Raw genomic sequence first — 21,959 nt, 5'->3', positions numbered from 1 at the left:
ATACACATTTTTGAAAATAAATTCGAACCCCGTTGGATCGAACTCGCTTGGCTCGATTTCCTCGTTGGCTCTAACTGGATGGCTCGAATTATTTCCGCCGGTCCCTCGGAGTTCGAGCCAACAGGGTTCGACTATATATTAGAACACGTGTGACGTTGAGTGATCATAAATTAGTTTAAGCCCAATGCACATCTGTTTCGGTGACCATTTCATGGTGGTCAACCACACATGTACTACTTAAGATATGCTTATGTATATTGAAGTGACACTCTTATTCAAAATCAATATATACACATGTATAACAAACATCGATTTTTACTGATAAACCTTTAACTACTTACTAAATAATGCATTAATGGAAAATATTAATTAACGATAACAAGATTGTAACCGTGTATTTAATAACAGAAAGCGCAAAAAATATTAAATGATTGGTGAATGCTAAAAGATTTACTGTGGTCTGCTATAGTCTCCTTAGGTAGAAATACCATGATTCCTGCCCATTTCTTTCAAATTAAACTCGGTATCCTTCATAAGAACCATTGTGTCCGACATTTATTCATTCTTTTTGGAATATTAAAACAATGTTATTAATTCTGGTAAATCTTATTTAGGAGTAAAAGTGCATCTTTAAGTATTGTGCAGTCGTGTGTCTCTCGTTTAGTGTCTGAACGGCCTTAACCTTAACAAGGGTTTCGTTAGTTAAGCTACCGGGATGTCACCGTAATTTAATCTATATTGTTAACAAATTTTGTGATGATGAACATGGGTCGGTATATATGGCTATAATTGCGCGAGATAGTTCGAAAATAACACTCTTGAATAATGGACCAAACAATTCAGTACAATCTGCATCAAACTTGCAAATGTATACACGTCGTTTTTGCAGTAACTGCTGTAATACTCTTGCACAAAATGTTGACCATTACCACATGTAAGCTTATTTTACAAGCACAACTCTTTATTTGTATACAGGTGGCCTCAAATACTCTTGGAATATCGGCGTTACGACCAGCGTTGTGCTACAAGTACTTGTTACCGTGGGATACGCAGCTACGTGCCTGTTGACGTCATCAAAGACGCAGCTAAACGTTAGTTAGATCATTTATGTTTGTATACATGACTCATTTAAATTGATTAAATAACAATAAGTTTAGAACGTTAGCCAGTATTCAACCGCGCCTATTCTGGATCCGATACAATTTGCTGAACCACCTTTGAATAAGAACTAATTTTGAATGACTTGATCGTACCTTTTAAGAGCTAGCACTGTTGCTCCGGCTTGATTCATTCGTTTGCAGGTGGTGTTTGTATCCGGTCCTTGAGTACTTGAAAATACTTTATAAGTGTATATGTTATTTTTCCTTTATTCTTCATTGTTTTCAAGTCGATACTGGCTCTGATGAGGCTTATATTTTTTTTAATTTTGTAATTTTTGATAAAAGTTGGGACAAGTGTGAGGTTATGGCCATACATACTAGTTTAAGCTCCAAGTATAATCGTGTTCCATTGATCTTGTGTGTCCCTGGGCGTTCCAAGGCGGTAATTCTATCATTTTTGGGTAAAGCTATTTTGATGCGTGGTTGGTTTGTTTGTATTTGTGCATGTGGTGTTTATACGTTTTTATCTGTATTTCATTGTCGTTTGGGCCAATGCTTTTTGTCTCTAAACAGGGTTTATTTAAGGAATGAATTGCGGGGTTGATGTCATTATCGGGGTATGAACGCAATTGGGCTGGTCAAAGTGTGTGGATTCCACGCGTACTTTGACCAGCCCAATTGCGTTCATATCCCGATAATGACATCACACCCGCAATTCATTCCATATATTTACACTAATAGTTCATTATTTCATTAAATAATTGTTAAACAAATACTTAATTTCATTTAAAAAAAACTTTCAGTAACCCTTTCCTACCCATTCTGTAAATAGAACGACCCGACTGTAACCGAAAGCATTTTTTCAAATGACGTCACAATATCGCGGGAAAAGATCAACCACTTGAAATCACTTTTAAACGTAAAATTCAAACAGTTATGGCAACTATACATTTAAAATTTAAAAAATTAACACTTTCTAAAATATTGATTTATACTTTACGGGTCCTTCTGACACAATACAAACAATAACAAGATAAATATTTTTCATGTAAATTGTTATGCAATGAACTGCGATCCGAACATATCCGAAGATGTTGCGTTCATCGATTGATGAACGCAATTGCCGAAAGGTAGTTCATTTAAGGAATGGAAGTTGAGGTGTAAATATTTTCAAATGTTCGACCACTGGGCTTGTCACTGTAGTTTTCGTTGAATTATTGATTCACAAACGCTGTTGCACTAACGCATAACCTATTGTACGATGCAATTGTCTCATATTTAGATGTCAGGGGCCGTATTCAATAAGCATCTTAGAAACATTTTTTATCTAAGTGAAAAATTGTCATTTTTTCTAATTTGGTTTTTTAGAAAATGGACAATGTTTATCCACCAAAAATATGGAAATAAGCAAGAAAATGGTTGTAACAATATATGCATATGAATAAATATGTTGAAAAGTAGAGGGTATTTAAAATAATTCTTGTCAAAAATTACAAAATTTTCACTAAGATGAAAATATTCACTAAGATACTTATTGAATACGGCCCCTGTTCTGCTTTTACAAAGGGCATTAGCAATTTTCGGTACACTCAAGACTTAAGGTGCACTCAATATATGTGTTAAGCACCGTTCATGTCATTTTCAGGTTGTTGTATAGCTGTTATCATTTATATACGCTGTGATAATGTCAGTCGTGATAGTCGGTACTTGTGGTCAAACGCCTAAATACTAAAGCAACTGCCAATTCCTATCTAGAACACGCATCATATATACCACGTTCCGGTCATGTCATTTTCAGGCTGTGAGGCTGTTAACATTTCTATACGCTGTGATCATGTCCGCTATGCATGTCGGTGGGTCAGATCCTACTGCATTTTAGGCAGGTCTTAGGCTCGGTAATGCAAACGGCGAAATACAAATCAGCAAAGGCCAACGTTATATCTATTACACACAGCATATAAGTATGTACAGTCTCATTACGTTATTTTCAGGTTGCAAAACTGTTAACATTCCTGTACGCTGTGATCATGTCGGCTGTAATGGTCGGTGCTGCAGTTCAGATTGCAAATGACTTCAGCAAAGACAGTGACACTGGTATTATATCATTTATTATTGACGTTTTATTTGTAAAATCTACATGTTAATGTTTTGTATATACGAAAATCACAACATGGGTGTGTCTGTAAAAAGGCTCAAAGATGACTCTGCGCAATTTAATATCGATAAACTTAATATATATCTGTATCTGCATGCTACCTCTGAGCTTACTGTTTTCTTTTTCAGTTATCAATAAAGCAAGCTTCCCCATATCAATTACAACTCTTTACCTCGGGATAATGGTTGGCATATTTTTCATCACTGGAATCTTACATCTTTGGGAGTTTGTCTATCTACTCCACGGCGTCTGGTTTTTCCTCTGTATCCCGGCTGGCTATCTCGTCTTAATGATCTACAGCATCAGTAACATCACCGATCGATCTTGGGGTACGTATATGTTATGTGCATGTTTAATACTTATACATGCAAACTGACCTGGATGTAAAGGACGACACTGACCTGGATGTAAAGGACGGATTTCTTTAAACTGAATGTAAGCACTCCCACTTGGCCCGAATTTTCCGAGGCTCTGGATGTTTCGCCGCTACCTGTGGGTTCGAGCCAACGGGGTTCGACTGTACAGTCAAACCTGGTTCAACGGTCACCTGCTTTAAAAGGCCACCTGCCTTATCGGGCCACTCCAAATTCCTCAAGTATGTCTTACTATATAAAGTACTTGCATTAAGGGGCCAACTGCCTAACTGTAGAAAACACCTTTATATGTACGGGTTGCGGGCTCACGTAAAACTCCAAGTGAACACCTGGTTCACTGATCATTCATAGACGGTACCCTATACATAAATAATATATTTTATTATTATACCTCACTTCTATGGAACATATAGTAAAAACGCCAGGGCAATATTTTCGTCTATCACCCCGCACTATCACCCTCTGCCGCACTGTTACCCTCTGACGTCATGAAATTGAAAAAAAGCTACAAATACGCCGCCATGTTGGATTTGTATGTGAAAAATTATGATTGATATAAAACTGGCATTGCAACCTTAAAAGGCACTTATTATAAAACCTCACTTCTATCGAACATATGAAATTGGCAATACGGTACGAATACGGGATTTATTGATAGTATTTTACTTAAAGTCTGTATTGTCTGAGCGCTTTGTGTTTACCAGCCGACAATTCTTGCCAATGGAAGCAAGATTCGCAGCTGTCAGTGAAAATGGTATTTTAGTCGCCTCGATCGACAGTATTTACCTCAGGTTGACAATATGCACTGTCACCCTCAAGGCAGTCAATATTTATATGATACGTCAGACATCTGTCTTTGTTGTATTGTGTGTTGTGTGTGTCTGTTAAATCTTGATCCTTGTGCATCTTAACTGGATTATAGGTAAAAATACGTCAACTGGGCATGCGCAAAGACTCCCATAAGAATATAAGTATCTATCATGTGTGTCCGGTACGGATCGAAAAATCCGACCCGAGGGCACGCGCGTAAGCCGGTAACGAGGCTTGCCGAGTTACCGGCCACGCAGCGTGCCCGAGGGTCGGATTTTATGATCCAGACCGGAAAACATGATTGATATTTTTTCTTGCATACCTAAATTATCAATTTGTGGAAAAATGACGTTGAAAACGAACTTTTGTACAATTACACCAAAAAGCGCGTGCGACGTTGTTTACCGACGTCATAGAGCGCAGTAATTTTGAATTACTAAAAATAGCGTTTTTGAACGATTATTTATGTTCAATTTTAATTAAAAGTCTTGCAAACATATATACTTGATTGCGCTTTATTAAAATGGCATAATACTTTGTTCATAAACCATACAAAAAATGAAATAAGAAGTGGCGCCTTGTTGCGCGTGACTCATCTTACATGGGGTTTGTAAGATGGTTTTTCCAGCACTGGTCACATGACCGGAAACACACGTCCGGTATGCAAGAAAATAATACGTCTACTGGGCTTACGCAAAAGACTCCCATAAGAAAGAGAACATACAACATATTATAAGAATGAAACAATCTTGTCAAAATCGGTCATGTTGCACATACGGATTAGGTAAAAACTGAAATTTAAGTATTAAATGTAACAAAAACGGCTAAGCTAGAATGTGTGGGCGAAATGATGAATTGGAAAATCACTAACTATATCCGTACAATACATCGCCCGCTAATGTTTTATTTTGCAATCAATATCAAGTTGTAAATAGTGAACTTACACATACTTATCTCAGACTATCTCTCGAGATTCAAGGTCCCGGGTTTCTTTGTTACATTAACAACTTCTTCATTCTTGGATCGCTTTATCACATAAGCATCATGTGATCCTTTTTAATATGTCGAACATCAGACAGTTGCATTTTGGTAATTATTTCTATACTTTCTACGTAAAATGATATATTTCTTTACAAATGAGAATTGTTTAAGAGACTAGCCACTAATTTTAAGCATTATCTTAAGTAATTGAAATTGAACTGATCTGTGCTATATTTTGTGCGTTAGCTGTCTTTTAATATTGTTTTATGTTTTAAAATATGTAGGTACTCGAGAGGTAAAAACACACTCGGTCCGGGAAGTTAACAAAAGCTGGCAAGATTCACTGACTAAGGCATTCAAATCCTTTTTCTTGTAAGTACACAAAATGAAAACAGAATGTGTTGCAATGCAGCACGTATATAAAAATGTATCCTTTTAACAACGCCATTTGCTGTTTTGATAGTTAAGAATTGTAATGAAAATTAAGCTCTGTAAAGGCAAACAGAAAACTATTTATTAGCTAGAATAGTATATAACATAAACGCTAAATTATCGACCTGGGACGTATAGAAAACTGGGATGGTTTTCAATATTTAACTGTAGTACATCATTGCCTTCATTCACTCTTTCGGTCAGTTATTAATAAAAAGTAATCCAATAAAAAATATCGTTCTCAGATCCAATTTAGACAAATATTGAATAGCAGCCCTGTTCTTAAGCTATCAAAGTACGTAAAGAATTCACAGGCCATTAGTATTTGAACCGCGAAAAACATAAATGGGTCTTCTATATACATGTAGTATGTAAGTCGTTTTTTATAAAAAGAACACTTTTTGTTTTTTTCGATTTAAGCTTCGACAGGCAGAAATAGGTATTTTGAAAAATTTGACGTCATCGGAAAAATGACGTCATAGTTTTCTGTTACTTAAATAAAATAGTGACGTGTTGTCAAGGTCAATGTTACTTCAATATAGTTAACGCTTTCTTTTATTGTGAATCGCAAGCATGTACTTGGTGGATTTCTAAAATCTGACCATTCAACCAGACCCATTGTTGCCTGTCGCAGTTCATTTAGTTTAGATTGTCGTGACAGCGCAGTGGTTAGCGCACTCGCTTCTCACCAAGACATCAGTCCCGGACTCAATTCCAGGCCTGGGTGCATTCGGGGTTGGTTTGTGGTCACCAAGCCCACAATGTTTAGAAGATTAAGCCCGCTCTCACATTCCAATCAAACGTCGGCGCGCACAGGGCTGATACCCAATTCTAACGACGTCATTTCCGAATTACAAAATGGCGCAATTTTCTGAAAATCTATAAATGTTATTTTACATCCTTTTAGGCATATACTATAAAGAGGAAAAAGATGTTTGTTTCAGTGTAAGATCGCAATATATTTCATCTCGTAAACACCGAAAGTAAATGTTTCACTCGTGGCTACGCAATTAGTAAAATATAGCTTTTGGTGCTCACTCGTTGAAATATATAGCGATCTTACACTAAAAAAAACAATGTTATATTTGGGGATTCAGAAATAACGCTATTCAAGAATGTATACAACAACCAATGTTCTTTTTTTGCAGCTGCTGCTTTAAAAAGCAATTAACTTCTGCAACATCAAGCACACAAACTGAGCTTCCACAAACAAAGACGACAACAATGCGAACAATGTCATTGGGTCGACAAACCACGACACAAGAATCCCAGTCAATGGTAGACGAAGAGCAGCCCACATCTCTCAAGATCTCTGATTTTAGGTACGAGGTATATACTAAGTTAATACTTAGACACGTTAAAAATGTATGGGAATGAAGATAAATTGAGTAATCACCTACTATTTGATACCCAAATCGATCTCGATGCTGCGCTGGATGTTCCTAGGCGGTATCTCATACATTTATTAATACAGATATTTGAATGCATAATGTTCTCTTCGTGTTTGTTTGTTTTGTGCCGTAGTGTGTATCTCGATCAGTAATTGCTTGGCATTCAATCTTGGGTCTATAAACATGGTTATCGTTGACGTTTTGGCTACTTGGCTTGTCTCGTAGTTCCTATTGTATTATGAGTAGTGTTTGAAAATCGGACTCCATTTGCTATCGATAATCGAATCGAATCGGACCAAGCATTCCGATTTACAATCGGACAATAATCGAAAGTTCATAATATCAGTAAGGAATACATTCTTTATACATAGTATAGTCATGATCATTGAAATGGTTAAACCTGGAATCAGTACGTGTGATGCTATAGTTATGCTTTTTGCAAACAATATGTACATTTCGGTCTTTAATAACTTAACTTAAGTTTTAAACTTCAAATGAATTCAACGAGAATTGACCGGAAAGAAAAATTGACATTTACTGGACTTTGATCAGAAACCAAAAAAAAACAATACGTAGTTACCGGAAGTAACATTAGCGACATCGATTTTGTACAACCACTATCGATTGTCGCCGACATAGCATTGTCAGCGACGATTTATCGACTGTACTCGATAATCGTTTCATCACTAATTGTGTACTTATTGGGTTTTTTGGTTAAAATCGTTCGTTATTCATGTTGTTGGATATTTTACAACACATTTTTATAGTTGTGACTTGTTAAGCGCTTTATCAGTATTAAAACATGGTAACTGCTAGTTACTTTTGTCATTTTAATTTGGAACTATTTATATGGCGCATCGTTGACATTCTACTCTGAGTACTTTGGCTGTCAAACAATCGGTTCAGAAAGTGGAACTAAATTGGTAATAAAAACACCGTTTTAAGCATGTGATAAAGATCTGACACTCGTTGTCATTTAATACAAGAATTTTACTAAACTCGTCCATGAAATTGAAATGCATCATGAGAGTTAAAATTACATATTGATCTATAAATGCGGTGAAAAGGCTATTTCTTATTTCAATAATCCCCAACTGGCTCGCTTACTAACAAATTTCATAAACTCGTTTAATAAAATCTTGTATTAAATGACAACTCGTGTCAGATCCTATATGTATTATGAGTGTGTTCTTGTTTTGATACAATGTTTGTTTAAACAGTGATTCTCTTTATCGTCTGCTCGGTGGTATCGGTGCATTGCAATAAATGCATGTACCGTAGCACGTATGGTGAAACACCTAGTATACAGATATATGAAGAGGGTGAGAGTGGTATAGTGGTATAGGTGTCCGCCTCTCTCCCGAGAGGTTATGGGTTGGATCCACAAGAGGGGTACCTTCTCATGACCTCTCTAAATAGACACCAGTACTTGTTTCTGCCCAGGCAACGTACTCGAGCGGGATTCTATAAGCTGCCAGTTTCCGTCACAAGCTAGCTAAAAAAATGAGTATAAACTTTACAGATGTTGTTGTTTTAAATTTGATTAGCTGTATATCCCCTTCTTGTGACTGCTCCACTGAAACATAACTCTTTGAAAACGTTTAGCTTACAAAACTACAACAGTTATTGACATACTTATAGGAAATCTGTGAGGTTTGATATGGGTATCGTTGGCGATTTGAACGAAGAAACGAACGTAGCCGGTAAGATTCAAAATATATTTTTTCGAGTTTAACGAGTGTAGCATAAACTATCGAGATGTTTATAAAACTAGTGTTATTGAATAGTTTTTCTATGAAATGTTTCATGCATATCAATAATTTACATTGTTTAGTACCAAGATTGGCTTTTCAATTATGTGAGCATTTGATATACGCTTCAAGGTTAAAAAGAAGTTAAGACAAGCTGCCATGTTTTAATCAACCTTTTCTTTTTTAAGTTTGTCAGTGGTTTCATCTTCCATTAAATGAGCTTTTTGTGATTATAAACGTCTGTTAGGAATATTTAAACGCAGGTTTTGAAAACTTTGAGGAGGAACGAAAGGTTTAGCCAGCAAGCCCTATTTTCGTATTTCAATGCAGTTTTTGACGACAACAGCGAAGACGAGGAAGATACTGAAAACAAAGTACGGACAGTCGAGGAATGGCTTCCCAAAGAATCAAGGGACACTCCAGTTAGTTGATATAATTAAGATTAACGTAACCTTAACATGTTTCATTTATATGATGTGTTTGGGGTAGTTTCGAAAAGGTACCCAAGAGTACAAGTGCGAAACCATGTAACAGGGCATGCCCAAAGGATATTATCTCAGAGATCGATATCAATAAAACACATCAGTGATCGTATTCATGCTCGTTTTAAACTCCTGTTCGGTATAAAGTATCCGATGTACTAATAAGCTTTTATTTCGTCAAGCCATTGGCAATAATGTTAAACGTTTAATCATGTTTAAAGTGACACTCGTATTCAAAATCAATACATATACCTGTATAACAAACATAAATTTTGAGTGATAAACCTTTAACTTTATACTAAATAATGCATTTATGGAATATATTATTAACTGATAACAAGATTGTAACCGTGTATTAAATAGCTGAAAACGCAAAAATATAAAAAGATTGGTGAATACTAAAAGATTTACTGTGGTCTAGTTTGATAAGGTAGAAATACTGTGTTTTCTGCACCGATCTTTCAAATTTAACTTGGTGTTCTTTATAAGAACCATTGTTTTCCATATCTATTCATCATTTTTCGTATTAAATAAAAATGTGGTAAATGTTATTTGGGAGTAAGAGTGCTTCTTTAATTTTGATGCAAGTCGACCCCATATAATTTTGCAATCATTGAAAGTGGGTTACTTACTGACTATTAGATATGTTAAATCAATGACCGATCAATCAAGAATTTGATACAGGCATACTAACAACCATATAAATATACATCGGATACATTAACTTGTCACTTGTTCTGTTTTAATTTGAGAGCTTTTTAATTCTTATATTGTTTGATTCAATTGCGAAATACTTTTTACATATTCAAATGTAAGAGGTCATTAACTTTTATAGGCGCAACATGAGTTGGTAAAGAGATTTAAGGAGCATGGATTCGAAAATACTATTTTCATCAGCAGAATGACTGAAAAGGAATTAAAAGATGTAGGTGTGAAAAGTAAGTATTGCTTTCTAAGTTGTAACTACTAGTGTTCTAATTATGATAAACCATTTCTTTCTGATGTAGTTCAGTTTCAGTTTTATTTTACACTCAACACATACAATATGTGAAAAGAGGTAAATACTTGTAAAACACATAACATTTGTAATACAAATCAGATATATAATGTTCAAACAGGCTGTAACATTTCTGATTACTACTAACACATTTAAAAAGTACAGATTGAAAATTGATTAACAAGTTATAGAAGTAAATAATTTCTGGTCCCCCTAATTATTTATCCCATAAATGCGTACAAACTCACACAGAACAGAACAGAACAGAACATTTATTTCCAAGAAGGTCATAGACCCATCTGACAAAACATGTACATATACAATGGCGACAAAAGCAGCAATATACAATAAACACAAATTTATGGAATAGAATTGATATAAATAAATAATATAAATAAATACATAATTATACACGTATAGAGAGGTACACTAACACTGTGTACTTCTTAACAAACAAATTAACGACGATTGGAACAAACCTATACACATTACATGGAATACAACGTAGTATTTCTTAATTCAAATGCTTTAAAAATATAAACACTTACATTTTTCAAAATAGCTTCATTTTCGATATTAAAGAGTTCCATTAATTTATACATACTGGGACGTGACACATAACACGTACACACCTATTGTCCATTATATAAAACAATAATATGGTTTTGTTCGACAAAATGTGTATTGATATTATAATTACTGTTAACCATTCAAATTATTTAAATGTGCAATTCAGCGAACTCATAACCTGGCCCAAAATTCTCGAAATTTCTTTAGTCTAACATGTTTCATGTAGGCAAATTACTTATTAGACTTGTTCGTATCAACCAAAACATTGTGTTTTATGATTAACCGTTAAAATGCTCTCAATTGTGTTTTTTAATATACATTTTTCTTAGTATCTCATTATTGCCAAAAAAAGATGAATACTTTTTAAAAATATTTTCATTATAAAATTTAAACATATTTTAACTTAAGTGAATAATTTGGAATTGTTATATTTCTTGAAAAAACTAATTCTCTGAAATGTTGTTTTCATTTTTCAAAAAGTTTCAATATTTTTATTGCAGAATATACACTTAATATAACACTTTCTACCAGTGGAATAAAACAGTTAAGGAAATTGTTGAATTTAAGGAAAAGGTACAATTTTAACTTAAGATGCTGTAATTTTGCCCCCTCTTGAATAAACTGGTCAAGAAATCTACATTTAAACGTAGGAAGATTACTCATAATAACATTTACATTATTATTTTTACCCAACATGAGCTATTCACTTTAATTAATAAATCGTGGTATAATATGTCTTTGGTGAATTAACATTTTTAGTGATTTTAACCACAATTTGACAGACTTTTCCTTAATGAAATATGCCGTGTTCACCATACACAGCTAACACAGTTAATAACACAATCCCTTTTTCCAGGTGCTGGCTTGAAAAGTTTTTTTATGGAAAATATCAAGCGCCTTCCAGATTATGAAATTCAAGCCTTTGTACCGGTGAGTTATTTTTCTTGTACATGTGACCACTTTTAACCAATCGGACAGCGTCATTTATGGGGGCAGTGAAGTATTTAGACAATATCTTCTTAATACAAAAGATCTACACGCATAGATGTAAAGGTACAAATATATTTTGATTGTCTAAATAAATTAAAAAAAAAAAAAAAAAAAAAAAAAAAAAAAAAAAAAAAAAAAAAAAAAAAAAAAAAACAAGAGCAATAAAACATCCTTAAACATAATAGCAATAAATAATTTTTCATAAAATCATATTGCGATTTGGGTGATAGATTGTAAATGATAGCAACATATATTAAACCTAATTCGACATTTTGCATTTCTTTCATTTCCTTCGGACTCCACCCATTTTGAACAGCCCCATTGCATACCATACCCCAATAAAATGCAAAACGTCGAATTTCAATCCTTAATTAAATTGCATTTTAGAAAACGGTTGATGAGTGGCTGGACAACATAGGCTTGGGGATATACAAGGAGAACTTCAAGAAGGAACAGATTAGAATTGCAAAAGATATGGAGGTATTGAAGTCCTTCTCAAGGAGCGATATCGAGCGCGACCTTAATATAAAAAAGATTGGTAGGATGTTTCTTTATTCCATACCCGTTAAATTTCCGTCTAAACTAGTACATGATATAAACATATGATATGGACACCGGACCGAATTTTCGTATAATACGCTGTGTTTTCAGAGTCCGTAATATGCTGAAGCCTAGTGCGCATTGGCAAATCGACTTGCGCAATATAACGCGAAAAAAATAGATAGTTTGTAGCCGAATGTTAACGTTCGTTTTAAAGATAACTATTCTAATATTTAAAAAAAAAATACATTAATGATATGACATAAAGGAAATACTATGATAGTCGGTTGAAATGTAGGGTTTCCGCAAACTCAGACCCAAATCGTTAGTGATTCTGGCCCCTGGACATGTTCTTTGTTTTCAAATTCCTGATTAAGTTGCTGTAACTAATATCGTTCAGTTGCATCAGCCTATGTTATTCTCTGGAAAAAAAATCGTCGTTACCCACTGCTGACCAATTCCGTTGTTGTGCATTTATCACACATGGTTATATCGCTCACATTTCGTCTGTTTAGGGTGTGTCAAATCCAGCCATTTCATTGGTGCGTCATGATTTGATGGGGATATTTTGGCCAATGATATCGCTCGTTTGAAAACGCTTCGGCATATTTGCCAAAATAGAGAATTATTTAATTAAGCTCGTGTAAAGTAAGTAGCATTGATAAATATTGATGTTACATCCCCATTTAAGGCAGAAACAAGTAGCTTTTTGCAAGTGTTGTTTGGATCTCAAAGTATCCAAATGAATGTTGACTACGAAAAAAAAGGTCCTGATCAAACGTTATCATTGTTAATATGCTGAGAAAAAGTCGTCTCAAAATGTAACACTATTTTGAAGTATTCATTAGTCTAAATGATTTGAATCATTGATAAATGATTGGTTTGATTATAGTGACTTACTCGCTGGTAGAGTGGCATTTACAACGGTTCTTGCTCTGTATTATATAGAAAAATGTAACCTTCATAATTATAAAACATGTATTTTTAGATAGTTTTAAGTTGTTTATTCTACAACGAACGTAAAACAAGCTGTTGCGATATTATATTAAAACTCTCGTTGAGCCATTGCTATTTTTTTCTCGGATTGTCTCATGCGATCAATACATTTCATCATACTAGGCCAAATTAGTATTTTCTTTTTAAATTAGTTTTGTGTAATCGCCATACATATTACAGACACAAACAAAGCGAAATTCATCTTCTTAATCATCATAAAACGATTATCTGGACTTTCACTGGTCGATGATGAAGGCTAAAACGACGGAATGTAGTGGATTTAATCCACTGGTGATAAATGCATTGAGTTATGAAATTAATCAGCCGTGGGTATCTGAAGATGTGATATTTCTCTTAACTTACCAAAACGTTGCATTACACGGTCAAAATTCTTCAGAATCTAAATTCAATGGACAGAATTTTCAGTACTATATTTTAAGACGTATATTTGCATTGCATGTAAAGAGATGTTGCATAACGCGTCGTTTGTGATTTGTTTTCTTTAAATGTGTTCTTGAAGGTTGGCTTACCCTCGCCTAAACCAATATTCTCGTGTTACCGTACATGCCATTCTGAACTTGGAACATTATACACGTTCCTGAATAACGTAGTGCACAAAAAGAAGTCTACACGCACACGACCCCGTACAAGGAGGGTTTCGCAGCATCTCTGTGGTTACGTTCAACATATACTTATGACATAATGGTGTTTTCTTTAGGTCACATCAAAAGACTGCTGTACGCGATAAGCAAGCTGAGAAATCCAACAGAGGGTAAGATCCATAAATGTGCTATTTTTATCATCGAGGGTTGTTACAAAATAGTAGTGCTTAATTAACGCGGTGTTTGACTTAACGCAACCTATCATGTTTTACAAAAGGTTTAAATTCGTTTGTCTTTTTATTCGGTCTTCAGATATAAAACGTATACGCTACATTGTGTACTATAGAAATAATTTTTCGTGAATGACCCGCACTTCATATCGATCTGTGCCAGATTACACTATTTTTAAAGCTTCATGTTTTCATAGCAGTATTTATAATGAACAATGCATGTATAATTATCTGTTGTTGTTGTGTTTTTAATAAGACAACTATTTACTTGCTGAAAAACAACAACAACTAATACCATAACTATTCTACATTTCCTCTCCAAAGTATTTTACTTCAAAATGTTAAGACGAATTGTTTAACTAACTTTACCCATGACATTGAACCCGCAAATACGTTTATAAAGCTTTATTTTAGTTACATCTTAACATTATTATATTTCGTAATAATTTCACTTCGATACCATCTTGTTTACCGATGCTTTATTGATTTTTTTAGTCTGTTGTAACAAATGTTACTATGACAAATAAAGGTAATTTTGTTGTTGTTGTATATTGGGGCGGACCTCTTAAATAATTATTTTCATCCTTAAAAATCATTAGACGGGATATTACCTTTGTGTATCCTGTATCCTAATAACCTTTAACAGATGCTTATCTGATTAGTCAATAATGACTCCTAATCTAATTATCCTATTGGTATTAACACATGTTTATGGCCAATTAACATGTGAAATACCCGGACTCTACTGGCTAGTTGGAGGGCTTTTATACGATGTAGTTAAGCTTAAATATATAAAAAAAACAAGTTCTTTTGGCTTTCAAAGATTGCGAAATATGTCATTTTCGTCCGATTTCAGTTAAAATTGAGAACACAAATACAAGCTGCAATGACTTAATGTACAACGTAATTTCGTTCATTCATTTGATATTGGTTAATTGTAGAATACGTGTACGGTTTGCATAATCCCATGAGTACAAAATACTTAGAGCTTTCAGAGAACTACCTTATTTGAGGGCGGGATTCCTTAAATTTATTTAGTGTTTGTACATTTATTTCCAGTACATGAATGTCTTCCAAACAGCAATAAAATGGGGTCACCAGGCATCCCAAGGTCTCATATTTGGGTATCGCATACCTTAAATATAAGTTTTTATATTACAGCCGAGATGAAACTAATTGAAGTTGGTGAAAGATTGAACAAACCGGTCCAAGTCAAACTCTCTAACAAGGATGGATTTGAGTTTTGGGACAATCTGAGAAACTTTTGTCTGATTCCACAGTCCACAGCGTATGGATTGGAAAAGGACCTTAAAGGTAAACATCATTTCTGTCCTTAATGCAATTATAATACAAGTATACTCCCTAATCGTCAGAGTATTATGTTAACATTCGAGCTACGACAAGCGAAAATGAGTTTTATGCTTAATATGAAGTAAACAAACAATATTATGTCACAGTTTTTCTTCGCCCTATAGGCGGTCTGAATTTACTCTGACTTCCTGCGAAATTAACATAAATTAACAAAAAATAAATAAAGAGTTCCATTGGTCATTATAAACCTAAACTAGAAATCCCATTGGTCGTTAAAATATTAGTCAAATACAATAAAGGAGTATCGGAAACGAGCTCTTTGGATCTCTTTAAAAATATAATAATTTTATTTCCCCGCAAACGATTTTTCCAGAAAAGTAAGACAGATTATCTTTTAAAGGTAAACACAACGGGTAAAACGCTAAAATTAGTATACACATTGTTTTCGGATTTGATTGTTTTTGGTGTAAGACGGTCATGCTTTGATTTTTCTTCTTTGAGTTGAGACTAACTTAACAAAAACGTCATTTCGGGTCGTGCTAAAGTGCTGACCAATAATGTGACGATTTAGAAATAGAGGGATACTGCTGACCAATTGATGACCATACAGATACAGATGGAAATTTTTACTAGTGAAATGAAAGTAGTATGAATAGTTATTTCATGTTTCATTATGAATAATTAGTTTGTTTAATATTTATTTTATAATTTTATTTTGTTAAAGTTGATATTTTTCTATTTCATAAGAGCGTTAAATTGCAAGCTACAAGCAAATTTGCTTACTATCTTCAATTGCGATCATTATAAATCAAACGTTTACTGTAAGACCCATTTCCACTTCACGCGGTAATTCAAACGTTTACTGTGAGACCCATTTCCACTTCACGCGGTAATTCAAACGTTTACTGTGAGACCCATTTCCACTTCACGCGGTAATTCAAACGTTTACTGTGAGACCCATTTCCACTTCACGTGGTAATTCAAGCGTTTACTGTGAGACCCATTTCCACTTCACGTGGTAATTCAAGCGTTTACTGTGAGACCCATTTCCCCTTCACGTGGTAATTCAAGCGTTTACTGTGAGACCCATTTCCACTTCACGTGTGAGACCCATTTCCACTTCACGCGGTAATTCAAGCGTTTACTGTGAGACCCATTTCCACTTCACTAGGTTATTCAAACGTTTACTGTGAGACCCATTTCCACTTCACGCGGTAATTCAAACGTTTACTGTGAGACCCATTTCCACTTCACGCGGTAATTCAAGCGTTTACTGTGAGACCCATTTCCACTTCACGTGGTAATTCAAGCGTTTACTGTGAGACCCATTTCCACTTCACGTGGTAATTCAAACGTTTACTGTGAGACCCATTTCCACTTCACGCGGTAATTCAAACGTTTACTGTGAGACCCATTTCCATTTCACGTGGTAATTCAAACGGTTACTGTGAGACCTATTTCCACTTCACGCGGTAATTCAAACGTTTACTGTGAGACCCATTTCCACTTCACGTGGTAATTCAAACGTTTACTGTGAGACCCATTTCCACAGCAAGCAGTAATTCAAACGTTTACTAAACAACCCATTTCAATTTCACACAGTTATTCAATCGTTATCTGTAAGACCGAATACAAAATCATGCCGTAATTCAAACGTTGACAGTTAACCCACTTACATTTCACTCGGTAATTCAAACTTTAACTGTGGGACCCATTTCTACTTCATGCGGTAGTTAAACCGTTTACTGTAAGACCCATTTCCACTACACTCGGCAATTCAAACGTTTACTTTACGACCTATTTCAATTTCAATCAGTTATTCGTATTCAATCGTTATCTGAAATACCCATTTCCATTTCACGCCGTAATTCAATCTTTAACTGTGGGACCCATTTCCATTTCATAGAGTAATTCAATCGTTTACTATACGACCGATTTATAGTTCATGCCGTAATTCAAACGTTGGCTGTTTGACCCATTTCCATTTCACTCGGAATTTCAAACGTTTACTGTGAGACCCCTTTCCACTTCACGCGGTAATCTAAACGTTTACTATACGACCCTTTTTCTATTTCACTCCGTAAAGTTAAACATTTCTTGAAAGACTCATTTCGACGTCACTCGGTAATTCACACGCTTACTTTACGACACCCATTTCCATTTCAAGCCGTTATTCCATCGTTATCGGTAAGATCCATTTCCATTTCACGCGATAATTTAATCGTTAACTTTACGACCCATTTCCATTTCTCGCCGTAATTCAATCGTTAACTGTGAAACTAATTTCAACCTCACTTGGTTATTTAATAGTACACTTTAAGATCAATTTCAATCACTAGTTGTAATTACAAATACTGTAAGACCCATTTCCATTTTATTCGGTAATTCAAACCTTTTCTTTACGATCCATTTCCACTACACGCGGTAATTCAATCGTTTGCTGTGAGACCCATTTCCACTTCACGCCGTATTCAAACGTTAGCTGAAAGACCCATTTCCACTTCACGCGGTAATTCAAACGTTTACTGTGAGACCCATTTCCACTTCACGCGGGTAATTCAAACGTTTATTGTGAGACCCATTTCCACTTCACTCGGTAATTCAAACGTTTACTGTGAGACCAATTTCCACTTCAATCGGTAATTCAAACGTTTACTGTGAGACCCATTTCCACTTCACGCGGTAATTCAAACGTTTACTGTGAGACCCATTTCCACTTCACGTGGTAATTAAAACGTTTACTGTGAGACCAATTTCCACTTCAATCGGTAATTCAAACGTTCACTGTAGGAACTATTTTAACTTCACGCGGTACTTCAAACGTTTACTGTGAGACTCACTGCCTCTTCACGCGGTAATTCAAGCGTTTACTTTGCGACCCATATCCTTTTCAGTGGGTTTATCAGTTGTTTATTGTAAGACCTATTTCCTATTGACTCGGTAATTCAAAATTTTACTGTGAGAACCATTTTCTCTTCATTGGGTACTTCTAACGTCTACTGTGAACGCCCATTTCCGCGCTAATTCAGGCAATTACTATAAAACCCATTCCGACTTCACGTGGTTTTTCAAACGTTTACTGTGAGACCCATCTCTTCTTCACGCGATAATTTAAGCGTTTACCGGAGACCCATTTCCATTTTATGCAGTAATTCAAACGTGAGACCATATTCATCTTCACGCGGTAGTTCAAGCTTTAACTGTGAGACCCATTTCCAGTTAACTCTGTAATTCAAACGTTTACTGTGAGGACAATTTCCACTCGGTAATTCAAACGTTTCCTGTGAGACCCATTTCCACTTCACTTGGTAATTCAAGCGTTTACTGTGAGACCCATTTCCATTTCACGCGGTAATTCAAACGTTTCCTGTGAGACCCATTTCCACTTCACTTGGTAATTCAAGCGTTTACTTTAAGACAACTTTCCATTTCATTCGTTAATTAAAACTTTTACTGTGAGACCAATTTCCACCTCACTCGGTATGGCGATCTGTTACTGTCAGATCGATTTCCCCTTCACTTGACAGACGTTTACTGTAAGATTCATTTCCACTTCTCGCGGGTCATTTGTTATATACACATCATTAATTTACAGGCAATACATATCACAAAATACGATTGTTTTTATTTCACAATGTTTCAAGACGGCCGTAGTCCACAGTAAATAATTTTGGGCTTTACTAGGGTATACGGATCAAATACCATCACACCTTAAACGTTAAATACACCGCCTCAAGACAAAATTCACACATTCCACACATTACACGTGTTGCATAAATATCAATGTATTGCTATCAATAACAATTAAGATAATAGCCTGGGTTCTGTCTATGAAATCAATGTGAATTGATATGGTGCCTGGAAATATCACTATACTCTTATCAATAATTCGTACGTTTTCAAATTATAAATGTTTATAGAATGATTTTAAAGAGGTTACGTGTTCTTTTAGTTGTGACTAATATATACACGTTCAATTTGAAGTTGAGTTTAAAAGTTGTTTGCGAAATTTCCCTTTTTAACGTGTTCTTGTAGACTCCAAGATACTCTCATCGATCCTTTCTCTCGTGCCTGTGTGCATGCCATTTTTACACTGTACACATACGTAGTTCGCTGAAAGTAATACACGTGCCTGTACCAGAAGCTTTTCGCAACCTCTTAAATTTCTGTTTATAGAAAAGCTGGGTGACCTACGTAATGCTTGGTTGATGGTGTTTGCTGTCTCGAACGCTTTATGGATGGTCCTTATATTCACGTTGGCAAACCAAGGGCAGCTACTCAGTGTTGCGGGGAGTAACCCTGCTGGTGAGTAAGGGTTCATTACCAAGGGCAGACTCTAAGTGTGGCGGAAAGTAACCTTGTTGGTTAGTATGGGTTCATTATCAAGTGCAGATACTTAGTGTGGCGGGGAGTAACCCAGTTGGTAAGTTAGTGTTCATAACCAAGGGAAGATACTTAGTGTGGCGGGGAGTAACCCTGTTCGTGAGTGAGGGTTAATAACCAAGGGCAGATACTTAGTGTGATGGGGGTAATCCTGTTGGTTAGTAAGGGATCATAACCAAGGGCAGATACTTAGTGTGGTGGGGAGTAATCCTGTTGGTAAGTAAGGGTTCATAACCAAGGGCAGATACTTAGTGTGGCTGGAAATAACCCTGTTGTGAGTAAAGGTCCATAACCATGAGCAGATACTTAATTTGGCAAGCGATATCATCCAGTATAACGGGGCTTTTTTTACTCTTAGACATGTATATTTGCAGGGTTGGTGGTTTTGGTGCTGTTTTCGTTCGTACTCCTCATACAGTTTCTGGCAATGATACTGCACCGTATAGGCACACTGACACATTTCCTTGGTCGAGCGCCCTACCGAATGAGCGGTGAATTCAACATGTCCTGGGCATTTAATGATAGGTAGGATTCTAGAGTAATGGTATGAGACCACAAATAAGTTAGATCTCTGCAGCCGATTGTATAGAACTTGAATAAGTTGTCCACAGGTTATCTTCCAGTTAGTTTGAACATTTAAATGATTTGATTGGTTAATAGAAATTATTGGATAAACGTTGACCAATCCAAAGAAAAATCCAGCTTGATACAAATGGCTCCTGGTAGCTCCATTAACCATTATGTTAAGTATTGACTGGTGAAACCATATAATTATGATATGATTTGGAAGGTTTTGCCTGCTGATTTCTTATATTTAAAAGAGCTGGCCAAATGTACGTCATACATGAAGTTACTACAGGTTGTATATTTGCTCCTTATTTAAACTGAAATCGAACGTAAAAATACCAATTTTGCAATTTTTGAAAGTAGAAAAACTGTTTTGTTATACAATTTTGTTTATTGTTTTCACATTTTATTTCTCTGCATACAAAACCCTTTCAAATGGTGCCAAAATAATAAGGGGTCGCAAGGTATTAGAAATTCACATGCTTGTGGGAAGGATACCTTAAAAGCGATAAAGTTGTAATTGACATTTAAAGTAGTTCACGTAAAACAATTTTGCGTCCATAGCCCTACAAAAAACGATTAAGTTGCTCCTTTAACCAATGTTTATACTTGTTTCTTTTATATCGATTGTAACTCAATTTCAAAGCTTATAATATTCACCTTTGAGTCCGTTTTCTGGGTTGAAACCAGTACGTACGTTAATTTTTGAGAGGCCACGAGAAAGTGTCCGTGGTTTGGATCAAACCCACAACTTCGTAGATACGAAGTGGGTATGATCCCGACAATACCAGAAAACGAATTGATGCGTTTAAGTGTTACATGCGTTCATCACATGATGTTACGTGAGAGCGTAGCATAGGCAGTTACATGTTGCTAAGTTTGCCACCTAGTCCACTGCAAACATACAACCACTGTCCAGTTTGAATCATTTCGCAAGCAATTCTGGGGCGTTATTCATAAAGCATGTTTGTTACAAATTTAAACTAAGTGGACAAAATACGGCAATAAAAAATAACATGGACTATATAACAATTGCATATAAATAAATTTGATAAAAATAGGGGGTATTAAATAATCGTTGTCAAAAACTAAGAAATTTGCTTCATCAATATGGCCCCAGGACGTATATTTGTCCTTAACTTTAGGCACTTCTTTAACAAATCTGATTCTTTAATAATGAGCTTTTTTGTTAAATTAAGAGCTATACTTAACTACCCAAGTCAAATGCAATAATCCAAACAAAACGAGCTTTGTTTCAAACTTAGTTTCAAACTATTTTCTGTCGTGTTCAAAATTT

The 21,959-nt window shown here is 35.3% G+C and overlaps 1 protein-coding gene across 1 annotated transcript in view; it reads left to right on the top strand.

Moving 5' to 3' along the window:
- LOC128221733 (chitin synthase chs-1-like) overlaps positions 1-20,624 on the top strand; it is a 29,489-nt gene extending 8,865 nt beyond the window's left edge. The window contains exons 8-20 of the mRNA XM_052930333.1: positions 976-1,091; positions 3,092-3,194; positions 3,384-3,584; positions 5,705-5,792; positions 7,001-7,181; positions 9,258-9,416; positions 10,312-10,414; positions 11,900-11,973; positions 12,421-12,571; positions 14,288-14,341; positions 15,563-15,715; positions 19,889-20,017; positions 20,470-20,624. Of these exons, the coding sequence (XP_052786293.1) occupies positions 976-1,091; positions 3,092-3,194; positions 3,384-3,584; positions 5,705-5,792; positions 7,001-7,181; positions 9,258-9,416; positions 10,312-10,414; positions 11,900-11,973; positions 12,421-12,571; positions 14,288-14,341; positions 15,563-15,715; positions 19,889-20,017; positions 20,470-20,624 (1,667 nt within the window). The remainder of the gene's footprint in view (positions 1-975; positions 1,092-3,091; positions 3,195-3,383; positions 3,585-5,704; positions 5,793-7,000; positions 7,182-9,257; positions 9,417-10,311; positions 10,415-11,899; positions 11,974-12,420; positions 12,572-14,287; positions 14,342-15,562; positions 15,716-19,888; positions 20,018-20,469) is intronic.
- Positions 20,625-21,959: the final 1,335 nt, after the last annotated feature.

This window comes from Mya arenaria, chromosome 16 (assembly GCF_026914265.1).
Source record: "Mya arenaria isolate MELC-2E11 chromosome 16, ASM2691426v1".
NCBI lineage: Eukaryota > Metazoa > Mollusca > Bivalvia > Myida > Myidae > Mya > Mya arenaria.
The sequence above is the reverse complement of the archived record's forward strand: the minus strand, read 5'-3'. Positions and strand labels throughout refer to the sequence as shown.